A 17,719-nucleotide genomic window follows, 5' to 3' on the forward strand; every position below is an offset into this window, starting at 1 on the left:
CACCATGAGATGACACAGCAAGAAGACCGTTGGTATTGGGATTCTTTTTTTTTTTTTGGTACTGGGGCTCGAACTCAGGGCCTTGAGCTTGCAAGGCAAGCGCTTTACCAGCTGAGCTATCTCCCCAGCCCGGTATTGGGATTCTAAGCCTCCAGAACTGTAAAGTATTCTTCACAGAACCGTGAAATATTCTGTTCTGTATAAATTACCCAATCTATTGTACTCTGTTATTCTAAGATAGCCTCTCTGGTAATCTGGTTTCTGGTAGGTGTCATAAAATGAGAGAAGATGGAAATACTGAGATGGAGATTTTTGTTTCCAAGCTCCACACCTGCTGGGTCAGACTGAGAAAAGCTGCATTTCTCTACTGAAGGCCACTGCTCCTACTGGCAGGCTGTCCCCCTACAGCTGCAGTTCTAAGTGCCAGGAACTGCTCCCTCTCTTCACCGCTTTGGGCCACTAGGTATAAAGGGCTCTTCTTTACTATTAGCCCCAGGTGCTTCACCATCCTTTGATGGTTTCCCTTAATCCTGCCAATTCCTCTATAAATGGTTCCTTCAATAAACTTTCCTCAATTCCTCTCCACCAATTTCTCAAGTGGGCTTTTAATGATACACAGTACAGAGAAGTTGAGTGACTTTCCTAAGGTCACACAAAGGGTAAGTGACAGATTACCTGAGAGTCCCCACTCTAACACAGAGAAAGGTTGACTCTTTTTCAACCCTGCCAGCCTGCCCACTCCTCCTCCCAGAACCCCTATGCCTTGCCTGAGCAGCTGAAATCTGTGATCCTTTTGTTGGGATGGGATTGAATTCCCTAGAGCTCCTGTCCCAGACCTGGCCAGCAACACCAGTAACCAGAGCTGTGTGAGAAGAAAAGGCCAAGCCATTTGGACTGCCACACCCCAAACAGAGGTGAGGTCTCAGGTGAGTCATGCCAATGAGGGGCCACTTCTCCTGTCCCCAGGGTTGCTGCTTACCCCAAGCCCTGCTTCACCAAGGACTTGGTACACAGGCTCCCAACTCCTAACTCCTCTCTGACCTCTGCCGATAGTTTTCTCCAGCCTCTCTCCCCCCACTCAATAGGTGTCCTGGAACTAGGACACCTTCCCCCACCCCCACCCTAGGTCTCCAGAGATGTGAAATATGCTCAGAGTTCTGGGTGGAGCCTTCAGGCTCCCCACTTCCTTCTTCCAGCCCCAGATACTCTCAGATTCCAGAGATGGGCTCCAGCCAGGGAGGGTGGGGCTGCTCTTGGGACTGTCAGGAGTCACAGGATGCCCAGGCAGTGACAAAGCTGAGGCAGGGAGCAGACCTTCACCCATCTCTATACCTCCAGCTAACTCCAGCGTGCCATGTCCCAGCACCTGTTTCTCCCACTTGTGATCTTTGGTAACTTCAGGAGATAGGGAACTGCAGCAAGGGATTTGTGATGCTAGCACCTGGCAAGCTGGAAAGCAGAATTCCAGGGTTCTGCTTGGGGAGTGAGAGGTCAGAAGTGGCGGGGGCGGGGGGGATGAGGTAGGGGGGTAATTGGCATATTAGAGGAGAAAGGAGAAGGGGATGTCAGAAGGAGGGAAGAGAGGCAAAGGAGGCCTGGATGCCAAGGGGAGAGAGTGGCTGGGAGGAGGGAGTCAGGGAGGGCACTTACTAAGTGCAGTTCTCTAGCCTCTTCCTGACTTCTGTCTTCCCAGTCATCAGTCCCATCCCAGAAGCCTTCCAGGACTCAGGTAAGGCAGCTGGACTGGGGAAAAGTCCTGGCAGAAGTAGAAAAGTTAGGCTGGGTAGCAAGGGTGCTGGCAGTGGGGCTGAAAGGACAGGGAATTGGGAAGGTAGGAGGGCATGGAGAGGAGGAAGATGGGGCTGGGCAGGTCAGGCGCTGGAGGTCACCAGTTATCCACCTCTCTCTACTTTCTGGCTTTCAGCTCTCAGTCCTACAGAAGAACCTGAAGATCTGGGTAAAGAAGAGGACGCCTGGGTGTCCTCTGATCTAAATGGACCTTATAGCTGGCTAGGCCATGAGGGAGGTAGAAAGGCCCGGAAATTCATAAGTACCCAGGTTCTCCAGGTTCTTAGTTTAGAAGGGCAAACAGAAGCTGGGTGGAGAACGGGGTTTTGTCCTGAGTTATCTGGGTCACGGCAGTGGGGATCATTAGATGGGTTTTGACCTCCGGGGTTCCCTATTGCAGACTGTGGGCGCCCTGAGCCCTCTGCCCGCATCATGGGGGGCTCAGACGCTCAGCCAGGAGCCTGGCCTTGGCAAGTGAGTCTGCATCAAGGCGGGGGCCACATCTGCGGGGGTTCCCTCATCGCCCCCTCCTGGGTTCTCTCCGCTGCTCACTGTTTCGTTTCGTGAGTATTGCCCACTCCGTCCCAGTCCTTCTTAAGCTGACCCCACCCTGCAGCTTTATCCCACGCCCTGTTCCTTCTTATTACGGCTAATTTGGATCTGAGCTGCTCCGGCTTCCTCTCCCTGCCCCCGAAACTAGGTGCTCTGCGAGATATCATGGTTCTGAGTCCGATGACGGACTCACCCAACACTCCGCTAAATATCCCTGAGTCTGAATCTCACTTTTACAAAATCCCCAGTCACCACTACCAAATCGGTCTAGACCCTCTTCTTTTAGAATTCTGTCTCAACCTTTCGGCCCCAAATGTGGATCTGACTCCTCCCCACCCGGGTACCCCCTGACCCCACCACCTCTTCTAGCTCTGAGCCCTCACCCACACAAGGGTCTAGTCCCTTCACAGGATTAACCTAATCCTGAACCTCGGCGCAGGAATGGGACCTTGGAGCAAGCGTCCGAGTGGTCAGTGCTACTGGGTGTGCACTCCCAGGACGGGCCCCTGGACGGTGCGCATGTCCGCTCAGTGGCCGCTATCCTGGTGCCTGACAACTACAGCAAAGTGGAACTTGGAGCCGATTTGGCCCTGCTGCGCCTGACTTCCCCAGCCAAGCTGAGCCCAACCGTGCGGCCCATCTGCCTGCCGCGTGCCTCACACCGCTTTGCTCACGGCACCGCCTGCTGGGCCACCGGCTGGGGGGACCTGCAGGAGGACGGTGAGTGGGGCAGTGCCGGGCCGGAGAGGTGGGTCGTCGGAGAGTCTGAGCCTACTGTGAGATCCTCCGAAGAAGCGCGGGGCCGTGTCCTAAAAGTTGGGCCTCACAAGCCGGCAGGCCCCGAGGGCGGGGCTCCAGACAGCTCTGGAAGACCCCCGCCCCGCAAGGGGCGGGACCTGGGAGAGTGGGTTTCTGCTAGACAGCTGGGAAATTCTGCACCTCTTTCCATCTATCTTCTTCCACGGGAATTCTCAAACTAAGACTACTGAATCACCTACACACCCCGTTTCCGTCTCACCTTCCCTCCCAGGTTTTTCTTTTCTGGATTTAGGTCCAACTAAGGGTTCCCACCATGACTCTGCTATTTCAGACAAAGTATTTCACCCAATACATTTCCTCTTCTGTAAAATAAGGAAAATAGTGTTCACTTCATGGGGTAGTTGTGTGGATTAATTGAGAAAATGCGTGAAAAGCTTATAGCACAGTGCCCTGCATGGCCATAATTAATGCATTCTAGATATTTTTGCATTGCATAATTCGTGTTAAAGCACTAAAACATAGCACCTGGCATATAGTATGTGCAGCAAATGTCCATGTTGTCCGTTCCTCCCATCCATCTTCCTCCCCATTCATCTTCCAACTCCCCACTTCCTGTCTTCCCCCTTCCCACCTTCATTCATTCAATCATTCTTTTTTTTGGGGGGGAGGGGCGGTGCCCGGGATTGAACTCAGGGGCACTTGACCACTGAACCACATCCCCAGCCCTATTTTTGTATTTTATGTAGGGACAGGGTCTCATTTAGTTAATCAATGCCTCGCTTTTGCTGAGGCTGCCTTCGAACTCGTGATCCTCCTGCCTCAGCCTCCCAAGCTACTGGGATTACAGGCATGAGCCACTGTGCCCAGCTCAATCATTTTATTGATTAAGATAGTCCTATGTACCAGGCACTGCTTTAGGCATTAAAGATACACCAGTGAAGTTGGGTGCAGTGGCACACACCTGGAATCCCAGAGACTCAGGAGGCTGAGGCAGGATGTTCTCAAGTTCCGGGCTAGCCTCAACAATTCAGCAAGACCCTAAGCAACTTAGCAAGACCATGTCTCAAAATATAAATAAATAAATAGATAGCTAGATAGATACATGAACTGGGATGCAGCTCAGTGGTAAAGCACCCCTGGGTTCAATCCCCAGTACGAAAGAAAAAAAAGACATACCAGTAAACACACACACACACAAAAACCAAAATCCTGCTGTCTCAGAGCTTGCATTCTAGTAAGTAGACAAAAAAGTAAATCCAGGCCAGGCACAGTGGCACATGCCTATAATCCCAGCAGCCCAGGAGGCTGAGGCAGGAGGATTGCCAGTTCAAAGCCAGCCTCAGCAACTTAGCAAGGCCCTAAGCAACTCAGAGAGACTGTCTCTAAATAAAATACAAAAAAAAGGCTGGGGCATGCAGCTCAGTGGTTAAGTGCCCCAGGGTACCAAGAGGGAAAAAAATATGGAAATCCAGTAAACAAGCACTGTAAGGAAAGGTGTGACATTCCCTGTCATCTCCATCACCTGTTATTACCTTTCCATGCTAGAAAGCCCCCCATAAATATTCCATAAATCTGCCATGATCAGACTGTGCCACTTCTGGAGTCTTTGGGAGGGTGCTGCAGGAGATGCTACAACCTCTATTTGCAGGGCAGGAGATAACAGGGAAGTCATCATCAGCACCTAGAAAGTCTGTGTGGACATGGCCAAGCTACCGGATAATGGGGCCGTAAGCAGGGGCTTTCTAGAAAAGTTTTATGAAGACAGGATGTATTTCAGGAAGTTGGTGACCGCCTTCCCTGGGAACCCTAGAAAGGCCAGGATGTCATGGTAGAGTGTAGGTTGCCAAGACAATAAAGGCCTTCATGTCAAAATGAGGGACAGAGTAGTCCACCAGCTCCAGGGATCTGTAGGACAACCCCCAAATCTCAGATATCACCTGAACTCTCAGGACTCTGGATGGGTAGGGAATGAGCTCTGTCCATGCCTTTCCCTGTCCCTTTCTGTATCCCGAGACTTCATTTCCATCAAAAGCAGGATAGCACTGAGGCCCTGTGTCTAGACCACAGGATCCATTTATTGTTCTTGATGAGAGCTGAGCTGAGTTGAGAAACATTCCTCTGCTTGTAGCAAGTGCCAAGTGGATTAGGGAACAGATCAGTCAGGAGGTTAGGTTAATCATCCAGGTCCAAGATTATGCTGCTTGAACTAGGGCAGTTGCAGTGAGAATGCTGAGAAGTCGCAAATGACTTGGGAATTAACTGAGGAAAGACAACTTGAGAAAGGGATTAGGGATGACACCCAGATTCCATGTTTTGCAACTCAATACATGTAGAATACCACATGTAGTCTACATGATCTTTGTTCAAAGGATGCACTTTCTTGACCAACAAAACTCCATGTCAGGGCTCAGAGCTTAATGATTTTAGCCCCTACATGTATCCTTCATTGGCTGGGACCTTTTTTCAGTGTACAACCTGTACGACTATACATGACAACTCTCACTGGATGCTTGCTGAGGTTATGCCTGAGATGAGAACATAGGAAGAGAAAGCATTAGATATGGTGAATGTGGTAGGCCCCGTGCCATAGGAATCTTGATGAGGATGACCAGGAGGTAGCTGGAGGAGACAAAACAGCGCTGGGGAATTGGGTGCTCTATACCTACCTAACAGCATCTGCTCTCTGCTTCTGCCCCCAGATCCTCTGCCTCTCCCCTGGGTGCTACAGGAAGTGGAGCTAAGGCTTCTGGGAGAGGCCGCCTGTCAGTGTCTCTACAGCCGGCCTGGCCCCTTCAACCTCACTTTCCAGCTATTGCCAGGGATGCTGTGTGCTGGCTACCCAGAGGGACGCAGGGACACCTGCCAGGTGAGATGATGTCCCTGAACCCACCTGGCAGAACCAGATCCCTAAACTGTAGGAAGCAGTTAAGCAATAGACAAATATTTCTCTGAGTCTCTTCTGCAAAAAGTGGGAAAGACTGCCAATGGAACTGGGGTTGGAGGTACAGTTCAGCATTCACAAAGCCCTGCACTCAATCCCCAATACTGCCAAAAAAATAAAAAATAAAAATGAAGTATGAAAAAAAAAAAGAGGGCTGGGGTTGTGGCTCAGTGAGAGAGCACTTGCCTAGCATGTGTGAGGCCCTGGGTTCAATTCTCAGCACCACATATAAATAAATGCATAAGATAAAGGTCCATCAACAACTAAAAAAATATTTAAAAAAAAAAAAAAGATTTTCCAGGCACAGTGGTACACACCTATAATCCCAGTGGCAGGAGGCTGAGACAGGAGAATTGCCAGTTCAGAGCCAGACTCAGCAACTTATTGAGGTCCTAAGCAAATTAGCAAAACCCTAACAATAAAAAATAGAACAGGCTGGAGGTGTAGCTCAGTGTTAGAGCACCCCTAGGTTCAATCTCCAGCACTAAAACAAACAAACAAAAAACAACCCTCCTTAGGCCACACAGATGCCTGACCCTGACCTGGGTTACAGAGATGCTTTAGGGGCAATGCCCCAGCATTCAATGACCCCAGTGTCTTCTCCTTGTAATTCTTCGCCCTTCTTGCTTTCCATCTGTCCCTTTCTGCTGAAAAGACAGATGGCCTATGTCTGACAGTATCTTCCTTCTTAATGCTGGTATCTCTGATTTACCATTTTTTTGGCTGGGAAGTAAGGGTCTGTTTTTCTTTTGGTATTGAACCGAGGGGCACTTAACCACTGAGCCACATCCCCAGCCCTTTTTTGTATTTTATTTAGAGACAGGGTCTGGTTGAGTTGCTTAGGGCCTACCTAAATTTCTGAGGCTGGCTTTGAACTCTCGATCCTCCTGCCCCGGCCTCCCCAGCTGCTGGGATTACAAGTATGCACCACCGAGCCTGATTCTGATTTACCTTATTAACAACTAGGTGGGGGCCCAGTGGCAGAGTGAATGCTTAGCATTTGTGAGGCCCTGGGTTTCAATCCCCAAACTACAAACAAAAACCAAAACCAAAAGTTGGGCGAACTTAGAAATCAAAGACAGGGTTGGACAAGAATTATTTGACTCTGAAGGAGACCTGCAGGATTCTCTTGTGTGGTCTTTAATGGGTTAGTTTAGCGCTCTGGGCTGTGGCTGCTCAGTCTGTTTTACAAGGCTTCTTCAGTTTAGAACTGTAGGGAATACAGAGGACAAGGGACAGCCAAGGAATGTTACTAGAAGGTGGCTGTATGTAAGGCCAATAAAAGGTGGAGCACCTTTACCACAGGCCAGAATATGCTAGTGCATCCTTGGGCTGATCCCCTGACACAAATCACCTATTATTAGGGTGACTCTGGGGGACCCCTGGTCTGCAAGGAAGGTGGCCGATGGTTCCAGGCAGGAATCACTAGCTTTGGCTTTGGCTGTGGAAGGAGGAACCGCCCTGGAGTCTTCACTGCTGTGGGTCCCTATGAGACATGGATCCGGGAACAGGTGATGGGTTTGGAGCCTGGGCCTGCCTTTCCCAGCCAGCCCCAGGAATCCCAGACAGGCACCTGGGAATCCAGGGAGGAGAACTGCACCATTGCCCTGCCAGGTGAGGGGGCAGGAGGGAGTTGGAGACGTGGGAGATCTGAGTTGGGGTGGAGACTGCTGGAGTTAAGTGGGGCTCTGAAGCCCCCCTAACCCAGATCTCTCATCCTATAGAGTGCGGGAAGGCTCCGCGGCCAGGGGTCTGGCCCTGGGAGGCCCAAGTTATAATGCCAGGATCCAGACCCTGCCATGGAACGCTAGTGTCAGAAAGCTGGGTCTTGGCACCTGCCAGCTGTTTTCTGGAGTGAGTGAGAATCCACAGCTCAGGCAGATTCTTGCCTCTCCCTCCATCCACCTGAGACTCCGTCTAGTTGGTTCAGCCCTTTGTGCTGGGGTTGGATTGCGGTGGGGGGTCCATTCTGGAGCGCGGAATCAGATTCGGTGATGTAGGATTCAGCTAATAATGAGGGGTCCTAGTCTAGCAGGGACGGGTAGAAGGTAGTGTAAGTCCGATCCAGTATGCGGGAGTCTGAGAACTCATTTCGAACTGGGGTGGGGGTAGGGTTCCTCTTTGGAAGAGGGATTCTGGTCTGGAAATACAATCTAAGCCGGGGGGTGCGCGGTTTCCATCCGTACTTGCGGGATACTGCGCACGTCCCCAGCGTCCCCATCCCGCAGCTCAATCACCTCGGATAACCCACCCCGCGACCTCGACGCCTGGCGGGTGCTGCTGCCCTCGCGCACGCGCTCGGAGCGGGTGTCGCGCTTCGTACCTCACGAGAACGCTACGTGGGACGACGCCTCAGACCTGGCACTGCTGCAGTTGCGCGCGCCCGTGAACCTCAGCGCGGCCCCGCGGGCCGTGTGCTTACCCTACCCAGAACACTACTTCCTGCCTGGGAGCCGCTGCCGCCTTGCTCTCTGGGGTCGTGGGGGTGCGCAGGGGTCTGGAGCTGGTTGGGGCGGGGCGAAGCGGGGGCGGACTCGGCCGCAGCTCGAGATCCCTGCTTCCCTCCTAGAACACGCGCTGGGTCCCAGCGCGCAGCTTGAGGCCGAGCTGTTGGGAGGCTGGTGGTGTCACTGCCTATATGGCCACCAGGGGGCGTCAGTGCCGCCTCCGGGACACCCACCTCACCGACTCTGCCCCTACTACCAGGAGGAGGAGGAGGCGGGCCGCTGCTGGGTGAGCGGCAGGGGCGGAGTCCGTGGGCCCAGGGAGAGAGCGAGGGATCTGGGGCGGAGCCTGAGGCACCAGGAACTGGGTTAAGCGCGGGAACAGCGTCCAAGTGGAGGCGGGGTCAGATCGAACTGGGGGCGGAGTCGGATCATGGAGGGTAGGGAGGCGGTTAGGGGCAGGTATTGGGATATCTGTCTACCCCAAAGTTTAAGGAGGATACTAAAGTGAGGGCTGAATTCTTTCACAAATTAGTATTGGAACCTAGCTTGGAAGAGGTGGGACTTGTTATGTTAGTGTATGGAGAATCTGGGGTCCCGGGAAGCCCCTGGAATGCTGATTTTCTCTACAAGACGCAAGCGCGCATGCTATTAACACACTTAACTCTTGCTGCAGAATGACTCCCGTTGGAGTCTTATGTGCCTGGAGGAGGGGACCTGGTTCCTGGCTGGAATCGGAGACTTCTCCAGTGGCTGCCTCCGTCCCCGAGCCTTCTCCCCAGTGCAGACCCATAGCCCATGGATCAGCCATGTAACTCGGGGAGCCTACCTGGAGGACCAGCTAGCCTGGGACTGGGGCTCTGAAGGGGAGGAGACTGAGACACAGACCTGTCCCCCACACACAGAGCATGGTGGTGAGCAGGGGAACCCCGTGGGGCTTTGGAGTTCCGGGAGGTACTTATATCTGAGAGAGGCTTCAGAGGTCACCTGTGGAACTCGTGCTTAGGTGGCCACCTCCTCTTCCTAGCCTGTGGCCTGCGACCTGAGGCAGCTCAGAAGGGGACGCTATGGCCCTGGCTGGCAGAGGTGCATGTGGCTGGGGATCGAGTCTGCACTGGGATCCTCGTGGCCCCAGGCTGGGTCCTGGTAGCCACTCACTGTGTCCTTAGGTGGGTCTCCCTCATCTCCTAGGCAAGAGGCTGGAGGAAAAAAATGGGAGATGATCCAAAGAATTCTTACAATAATGGTTTGTTTTCCTTTTAGGGCTCTTACAGCACAGGGAAGCTGCTGTATTTTTATTGTTGGTTTGGTTTGAATTTTTTGTGTGAGGTATTTTAAGAAAGAAGGGAGATTTGGAAAGAGGAATAATGAAGGAGTTAGTGGCATGACCATTCTTCCTTTTACCCTGAGCTGGGAAGGACTTTACAAGCAATGGGAGGACTAGGAGGTGACACTAGTCCTTCTTCCAACAGGCTAGGCTCTACAACAGTGCCCAACATTGAAGTGTATCTGGGCAGGGCAGGGGCCAGTCCCCTCCCACAGGGCCACCAGGTATCCCGGTTGGTCATCAGCATTCGCCTGCCCCGACACTTGGGACTTGGACCCCCCCTGGCCCTCCTTGAGCTGAGCTCCAGGGTAGAGCCCTCCCCATCAGCCCTGCCCATCTGCCTTCACCCAGGGGGTGTCCCCCCAGGGGCCAGCTGCTGGGTGTTGGGCTGGAAGGACCCCCAGGACCGAGGTGAGAGCCCTGGATCATGGGAATGAGGAGTGACTGGAAGCCAGAACCCTGGGACAACCCTTCTTCTTCTCTCTAGTCCCTGTAGCTACTATTGTCTCCATCTTGACACCACGGCTCTGTCACTGCCTCTATCAGGGCATTCTGCCCCCTGGGACTCTCTGTGTCCTGTATGCAGAGGGGCAAGAGGACAGGTGTGAGGTACAGGGACCTGGACATCTTGGTATGGGGAGGGAGTATTGGGCAGATGGACCCTGGAAAGACCAGGATTAGAATTCTTGGGTGTTGGACCCCAAATGGGAAGAAGCAGTACTTCCTGGCTGAACCTTAAAGAGACTTAGAGGCCAGGATGCCTAAGGGTGGAGACAAACAGTGCTTTGTGGCTGGACCCAAGGGAAGGTATAAGGGACCAGGAAGAAAGGTAACAGACCCGTTTGGTCTTGGCTTCAACTCTGCAGGTGACCTCAGCACCTCCCCTCCTGTGCCAGACTGAGGGAGGCTCTTGGGTCCTCATGGGCATGGCTGTTCGAGGAAGTCAGGAGCTGTTTGCAGCCATTGGCCCTGAAGAAGCCTGGATCTCCCAAACAGTGGCAGAGGCCCACTTCCTACCTCCTAGCGGCTCCCCATATTGGCCACCGGCTGGCAGTGACCTCTGTCCCCCAGACATGGCAGGGGCCTCAGGCTCCCCTCAGGCTGCTGCTCTGATCCTGCTGTTACTGACTCCCCTGATCCAGGACTAAGAGGACCTTGCTTCATAAGCCACTTCCCCTTCTCTTCCCGCCACTCAGCAGGGATGGAATGTGGTCTAACTTGCTAACTCTCTCCCGGGCCTGGAAAAGGACTATCCACCTAGACTGTAGCAGCTTTGGATAATTGGGCCTGAGTGCTATTTTGAGCCCAGGAATCCTTGGGGGTGGCAAAGGAGCAGACAATAAAGGTGTAAACACAGACACATGGCCTTGTGACATCACTGGGGGCAGGCTGAGGGGCTGAGAGCATCTGGGCTAAGAGGGAAACACAGGAATAGGGCCCCTCCCTCCTGGGGCATCAGTTGAGTCAGGTCTTGGGCACCCAGGAAATGTGTCCCTGATAACGTGGCAGCTGTTCCCTCATTCCTTCCCCAGGGCGGGGGAGTTTAGGTGGCCAGCTGGTTGTGTGTCACCTCCCCAGTGGAATTAGTGTCCCTAGCACTTGCAGCATACCTCAGCCCTTAACAGCACCCTGCTGCCCCTCCTACTGGAGTGGGAAGGACTTAGGCAAGCCAGCCCCCAACACACACCTTGATGAATGATGCCTCAAAGTGTTCACCTCTAGAGTCCCCAGTGCACAAAACCACTTGCCCATCCTGCCCAATGTCCCCAGAATTTGGGCCCCTTTTATGTAAATTCTACTAGCTCACCCCTAACTAATGCACATCCCTGCATTAATTCAGCCATATTCCCTACTAACTACCAAGGCATGGTGCAATTGGAGTCTAATATATAAGCTCATGTATGCTCACAGTCAAGTGGGAAATACATATGGGTACCCCTGGCTGGGGATCAAGAGAGAGTCATATAGGAAGTAAGGTTTGAGCACAGAAAAAGGGAAAATATGAACCTGAGGGGAAGTCAGCTGACATGGGTGGCAGAGGGGGTGACTCCTGGAGCTAGGTTTGGTGGGCAGAAAATGCAAGGGGGGTGGGCAGGACCTAGAGGGAAGATGGAAATTCTCACTGGGCGCTTGAGAATGGCAAAGGTTCTTAAAGGGCTAGGCTTATTCTTAGCTGCTAGATATAAAATATTCCCCAGGTCCTCCACAGGGAAGTACATTTCCACCTATTATTTTTTTTTCAAATTTTGCGGAGTGCTGGGGATTGAAATCAGGGACACTTGAACCCGAGCTGTATCCCAAGCCCTATTTTGTATTTTACATAGAGACAGGGTCTCACTGAGTTGCTTAATGCCTTGCTTTTGCTGAGACTGGCCTTGAACCTGAGATCCTCCTGCCTCAGCTTCCCAAACTGCTAGGATTACAGGCAAGCGCCACCACACCCGGCTTCCATTTTTTCTTCATACCCAGTCAATAACCTACATGCCACCCCCAGAAACACTGAACATGCCCATTCTCTATTTAAAGCCACCCACAACTCCAGTGTCTTACCCTCTCCTCCCCAGTTTTGACCCCTTCCCAATCCAGCCCTCTCCCATTCACCCACTGCAGGAATTCTCTGACCTCCACCCTGGGCATCCAGTCTTTTGGAAAGAGGGCTGGGAAGTAAGGGTCTGTTTTTCTTTTGGTACTGTGGATTGACCCAAGGAGCACTTCACCACTGAGCTACACAGCCTTAGCCCTATTTATTTAGGTACTGGGGATTGAACCAAGGAGCCCTTAACCACTGAATCACTCCTTCAGTCCTTTTTATTTTTTATTTTGAGACAGGATCTCGCTAAATTGCTCAGGACCTCTCTAAGTTGCTGAGGCTGGCCTTGGACTTGCAGTCCTCCTATCTCAGCCTCTTGAGTTGCTGGATTATAAGCATGCACTGCCACACCTGGAGAAGGTCTGCTTTTCCTCAAGCTTGAGTCCAATCTATATTCCAAGTGCCACAGACTCACACTCACAGAGGATGTGCCTGACCCCCACTCCAGTCACACCAGTCTTCTTTCCCTGAACCTCAACCACCTGCATGCCCCCCTTGAGAAGTTTTCCCATTTTTGTCTTGTTAACAACTTTGCCTAACCTCTGTAGGTCTCAGTTCTCAAGGCACTTCCAGAAGGACCTTTCTAGCTACTGGGTACTCATGCCAGTCCCAATTTTTGTTCATCACACAGCAGGTACTCAGTAAATACTTGTAGGATGATTGGCAAGGCCAGTCATGCTCACCACCCACGGAATGTCTGCAGGGTCTAGAGAAAAGGCCTGGAATGGCCCTGGCCCAGAGCAGACCCATGTCCTAGGTTCAAATACCAGGCCTAAGGAGGGAGGGAGGAGCTGCTACAGCCCCACGATAACAAAGGCCAGAACAGGCCCTGGGGGGCATAACTGGTCTGAAGGAGTGAGAAACCTGGGGACAGGTGACCAGCCATTGGGTTTGCCAGCCTTGCCTCCGGCTGTCTTGTGTTAGCAAGCCTCACCCTAACCCCCACACAGCCCAGGGATCTGAAAAGACTCCAGACATCTGACGCATGTAAGGCCAGCAGAGCTAAACCAAGAAGGCGGGACTAAGGGAGGGGCCAGCAGGCAGGTGCCTTGCCCCAAGGAGCCACCTCTCTGAAGCGGTCTCTGCGTGACCAGGCTGTGCCAGAGACACATCCACGTTGGTAGCTGCGGAAATCCCAGGCAACTCCCCGTGTGGCTGCTCCCTGCTTCAAAAGTCAGCCTTGGACACCTGATCTGCCTTCCCAGCTTGGATCCTGGAATTCCTTACCTCTGAGCTGACACCCGGATCCTGCCAAAACCAGCCCTCGGTTCCTTCCTTTTTGTGCCTGGTGTTTCCCCCAGGGGCTGTCATCCTGGGCCATGGCCCAGAAGGCAGGCCCGGGACCTAGGCAGCTGGAAGCTATGGCCTTTCTGCTCTTTCTTGGATTATTACAAACAGGGATGGGTGAGTACGTGTGAGTGGGGCATGGAAAGGGGTCATGCCCAAGAGGGAGCAAACATGATCCTCCTCAGGTGCACATTCCTTATCCTGGGCTCAAGAATCCCCAGGCCTCCCTGGAGCCCAACCTCCTCCTTTTGGTATAGGCTGTCCTAGAGAAGGGGCCAATTCTCCAGAGAAGTGGCAGGTGCTAATGAGTCTTGGATCTGTGCATGCGATTCCTGCTTACCCCTCCCTCTTTCTTTTTCTCTCCAGGGGCTGACCGAACTGAAGGTGAGGCTTTCTGGGAAATGGAAGAGGGGAAGGGAAGGGGACATGGCTTCATATTCTCCTGGTGGGTATGAGGAGGGCCTGACCCTCTGCTGGATTGTCTCACTCACCACCACCTTATCTTAAATCTCCCAATATCTCTGCGAGTGGGGCATTATAGCCTTTGCTTAGTGGATAAAACAAAACAAAACAAACTGAAATACAGAGAAGCAGTGATTTGTCCACGGGCATACAGCCATTGAGTTGTAGAACTCGACTGAAACCCATGTCAGGGTCATTTTGAGGGACACAAATCCAGTCTTTGGGAGGCACACGTGCTAGCTTTGAGTTAGACAGGTTTTCAGCCCCAGCTTCATATTTACTGGCCATGTTCCTTTACCTCTAAAATGCAGCTGACTATCTCCATCTCCTGGGGCTGTAGCGAACTTTCTAGGTGATAAAGGAAATGAAAGCCCCATCAGGGACTTCTGGAACATTCCCTAAATAGTAACTATTGTCATGATTATGAGGGAGCAGAGGCGGAGTCTGGCTGGCAGTTTTCTCAGCTCCTAGTGACTTTGAAATGGGTGGTTGGGCTCCACCCCATATTGGGGCCTCAGTTAGGGAAGGGCTGGGCTGTTCCCAGACACTAGCCATTCACAACATGGGACTCCAGTTCTGTTCATTTGTTCAACCATATCCACTGTGCTGGGTACTTGGGACAGAAATGTCCCTAGGGAATGCACAGGTTGGTATAGTTGAAGCAGTCATAGACACCAGAATGATTGTGAGCCTGGGCAGGGGCTTAAGAGCTAAGAGGCAATGCCTAACTCAGCTGGCAGTCAGCACAGGTGATGGAGGGGCTGCCCTTCGAATGTCTCCACAGACAAGCAGAGCAAGCATGGGGAAAGTCTCTCAACTGTGAATGCCTTCCCAGTTTGGGTAGATGATAGAGGCTATAATCTCCATCTTAGAGAGCTATTGGGGTTTCAGCAAAGATCCAGAGAACAAGTGACAGAAATGTCCAGAAAGATGGCTGGAATAGATGGTAGTGCCATGAGGGTCTGGAATATATCTTAAACCATGAAAAAGTTTTGGAAGTGAAGTGACCTGGCTAGATTTGTGCTTTATGAGGATCTTCCTATTTTTAAGGGGTTGTCTGAACGGAAGGCAGGAAAGCTTGAGGAAGGTCACCATAAGACCTGAATTGGGTAACAGGTAGTGGACAGCAAGGATTAGAAGTGCCCATACCTGGTGAGACGTCGGATGAAGACAAAGTGATGGCTGACCATGAGCTCACTTCCCAACTTCTAAATCAGATCTCCTAGGATGGCAGGATGACAGAGCTAAGGACCTGGCATTGGGGCCCTAGAAGGGCCTGACCTCCCTTTCCCTTTCTCCCCGGGCAGTCCCCTGCGGTGTAGTTGTCCAAGCACGCATCACAGGTGGTAGCAGTGCAAACCCTGGTCAGTGGCCCTGGCAGGTCAGCATCAACTACGATGGCGTCCATGTGTGTGGCGGGTCTCTCGTGTCTGAGCAGTGGGTGCTATCAGCTGCTCACTGCTTCCCCAGGTACCAGCTGGGCAAGGGACAGGGTGGGGAGTAGAAAGTGGTCTGAATGTCAAAGTAAATGGGTCAATCCAGGTCAGAGGTGGGGGTACTTGGGTATCAGTAAGTCTGGAAAGACCAGTCAGAGGTGAAAGGAGGGCTGGAGGTCATAGGACAAACTGGGCCTTAAAAGTTCTGAGCTGGGCACGGTTTGGCCTGTAATCCCAGTGGCTTGGGAGGCTGAGGCAGGAGGATAACGAGTTCAAAAGCGAGGTGCTAAGCAACTCAGTGAGACCCTGTCTCTAAATAAAATATAAGATAGGGCTGGGGATGTGGCTCAGTGGTCCAGCATCCCTGAGTTCAATACCAGGTACCCCCCGAAAAAACGTGCTGTCTGGGACCAGAACCTGGGGTAGGATCCTATAAAACAGTGATCAGGGTTCCAGCCTTTGTCCCTCTGTGTGCAGTGAACACTATAAGAACGATTATGAGGTAAAGCTGGGGGCCCACCAGCTAGACTCCTACAGCACTGACACTGAGGTCCGCGGTGTGGAGGAGATCATCTCCCATCCCAGCTACCAACAGGAGGGCTCAGAGGGCGACATTGCACTCCTCCGCCTCAATCACCCCATCACCTTCTCCCGCTATATCCGGCCCATCTGCCTCCCTGCAGCCAATGCCTCCTTTCCTAATGGCCTTCATTGCACGGTCACTGGATGGGGCCATGTGGCTCCCTCAGGTAAGGTGGGACACTAGATGCCTAAAGGTATGGAGGGGAGCCTGACTCAGGGTAGGAGGCCCTAGGTAAACATCTTTTGCCCTCACAGTGAGTCTCCAGGTCCCCAGGCCACTGCAGCAACTTGAGGTGCCACTGATCAGTCGTGAGACATGTAATTGCCTGTATAACATTGATGCCAAGCCTGAGGAGCCCCACTTTATTCAGCAAGACATGCTGTGTGCTGGCTATGTGAATGGGGGCAAGGATGCCTGCCAAGTAAGTGCAGGGGTCCCAGAAGAGATGAGACAAATGCCTCATGGGAGGTGACGTTTGGATGGGCTGGCATGGATGACTGGAGGCCTGTAGTCTGGTTCTGACAACTGTTGTATGGTTTTTCCTCAGGGTGACTCTGGAGGGCCACTCTCCTGCCCTGTGGAGGGCCTCTGGTACCTGGCAGGCATTGTGAGCTGGGGTGATGCCTGTGGAGCCCCCAACAGGCCTGGAGTGTACACTCTGACTTCTAGCTATGCCTCCTGGATCCACTACCATGTGCCAGAACTCCAGCCTCATGTGGTGCCCCAAATCCAGGAGTCCCAGCCCGATGGCAACCTCTGCAACCAAAGTCTGGCCTTCAATTCAGCCCCAGCACAGAGATTGGTAGGGTCCATTCTCCTGCTGCCGCTGGGCCTGACCCTAGGCCTCTTCTGCTCTTGGAATGAGTTCTAAGCTACCCACTCTGGAAGCTGACTGCTTGCAGGACTGACACAGTACACCCATGGACATATCCCTATTCACAGGAGGGAACCTGGTCTCGCTGTGACCTTTGGGCCTGGGATCTGGCTTGGCTACACCTTCCTCCCAGGACTGTTTGAAGCCAGGGCACCATCCTGATCTTTGAGCCCATTCTTCTGGATTTGCCCTTTGGGACTAAAACCCATGATCAAAGGTTTTACAGCCTGTGGTACTGGCCAAAACCTCCGGCCACCTCCACCTGCTATCTACAGCTTATTGGTTGGGCTCCTATGGAGCACCGAAGAACCTTTAGCTATGAAAATAAGCCCTGGCTCCCAACTGTTTTGGGAAGACTGGGCAGCTGCCCAGCTGACTGCTGCTGAAGGGTAGGCTTCAGTGCCCCACCTGCCCTGCCTGATGAGCCTATTGCTCTGCCGTCTTCCTGCCTTCTGGAATGCTTGCCTGAGACAGGAGAGGCCCCAATCTTGCCCCACTGGCCACCAAGCTGCCCCTGAGCTCTGACTCCTGGACTCCGGAGGACTGAGCCCCCACCGGAACTGGCTGGGGCTTTGGGATCAGGGATAGGGGACAAAAGGAGCAAGGAGGAGTAAAATGTTTTGAGCGCAACAGGCTGTGTGTGAAGTGAAATGAAGAATGTCAGCTTTTGGCCCCT

General features: G+C 52.6%; 2 protein-coding genes across 3 annotated transcripts; both read left to right on the forward strand.

Annotated features, from left to right (window-relative positions):
• Nucleotides 1-1,272: 1,272 nt before the first annotated feature.
• On the forward strand, nucleotides 1,273-11,153 carry Prss36 (serine protease 36). Of its 2 annotated transcripts, XM_047533085.1 has the most exons (14): nucleotides 1,273-1,391; nucleotides 1,694-1,729; nucleotides 2,189-2,351; nucleotides 2,780-3,060; nucleotides 5,799-5,965; nucleotides 7,405-7,654; nucleotides 7,765-7,894; nucleotides 8,269-8,525; nucleotides 8,610-8,773; nucleotides 9,161-9,398; nucleotides 9,512-9,653; nucleotides 9,957-10,222; nucleotides 10,299-10,420; nucleotides 10,678-11,153. In XM_047533085.1, exons 1-14 carry the CDS (start codon nucleotides 1,355-1,357, stop codon nucleotides 10,957-10,959), a joined length of 2,535 nt encoding a protein of 844 aa, XP_047389041.1. In that variant the 5' UTR covers nucleotides 1,273-1,354; the 3' UTR covers nucleotides 10,960-11,153. The 2 variants fall into 2 exon arrangements, with proteins under 2 accessions (XP_047389041.1, XP_047389042.1); XM_047533086.1 differs by lacking the exon at nucleotides 10,299-10,420 and having other exon boundaries at nucleotides 10,678-10,853.
• Nucleotides 11,154-13,178: 2,025 nt separating this feature from the next.
• On the forward strand, nucleotides 13,179-17,673 carry Prss8 (serine protease 8). Its single transcript, XM_047533108.1, has 6 exons — nucleotides 13,179-13,805; nucleotides 14,055-14,072; nucleotides 15,458-15,620; nucleotides 16,064-16,335; nucleotides 16,424-16,590; nucleotides 16,717-17,673. The coding sequence occupies exons 1-6, from the start codon at nucleotides 13,721-13,723 to the stop codon at nucleotides 17,038-17,040; spliced, it is 1,029 nt and encodes a 342-aa protein (XP_047389064.1). The 5' UTR covers nucleotides 13,179-13,720; the 3' UTR covers nucleotides 17,041-17,673.
• Nucleotides 17,674-17,719: the final 46 nt, after the last annotated feature.

This window comes from Sciurus carolinensis, chromosome 18 (assembly GCF_902686445.1).
Source record: "Sciurus carolinensis chromosome 18, mSciCar1.2, whole genome shotgun sequence".
Lineage (NCBI taxonomy): Eukaryota > Metazoa > Chordata > Mammalia > Rodentia > Sciuridae > Sciurus > Sciurus carolinensis.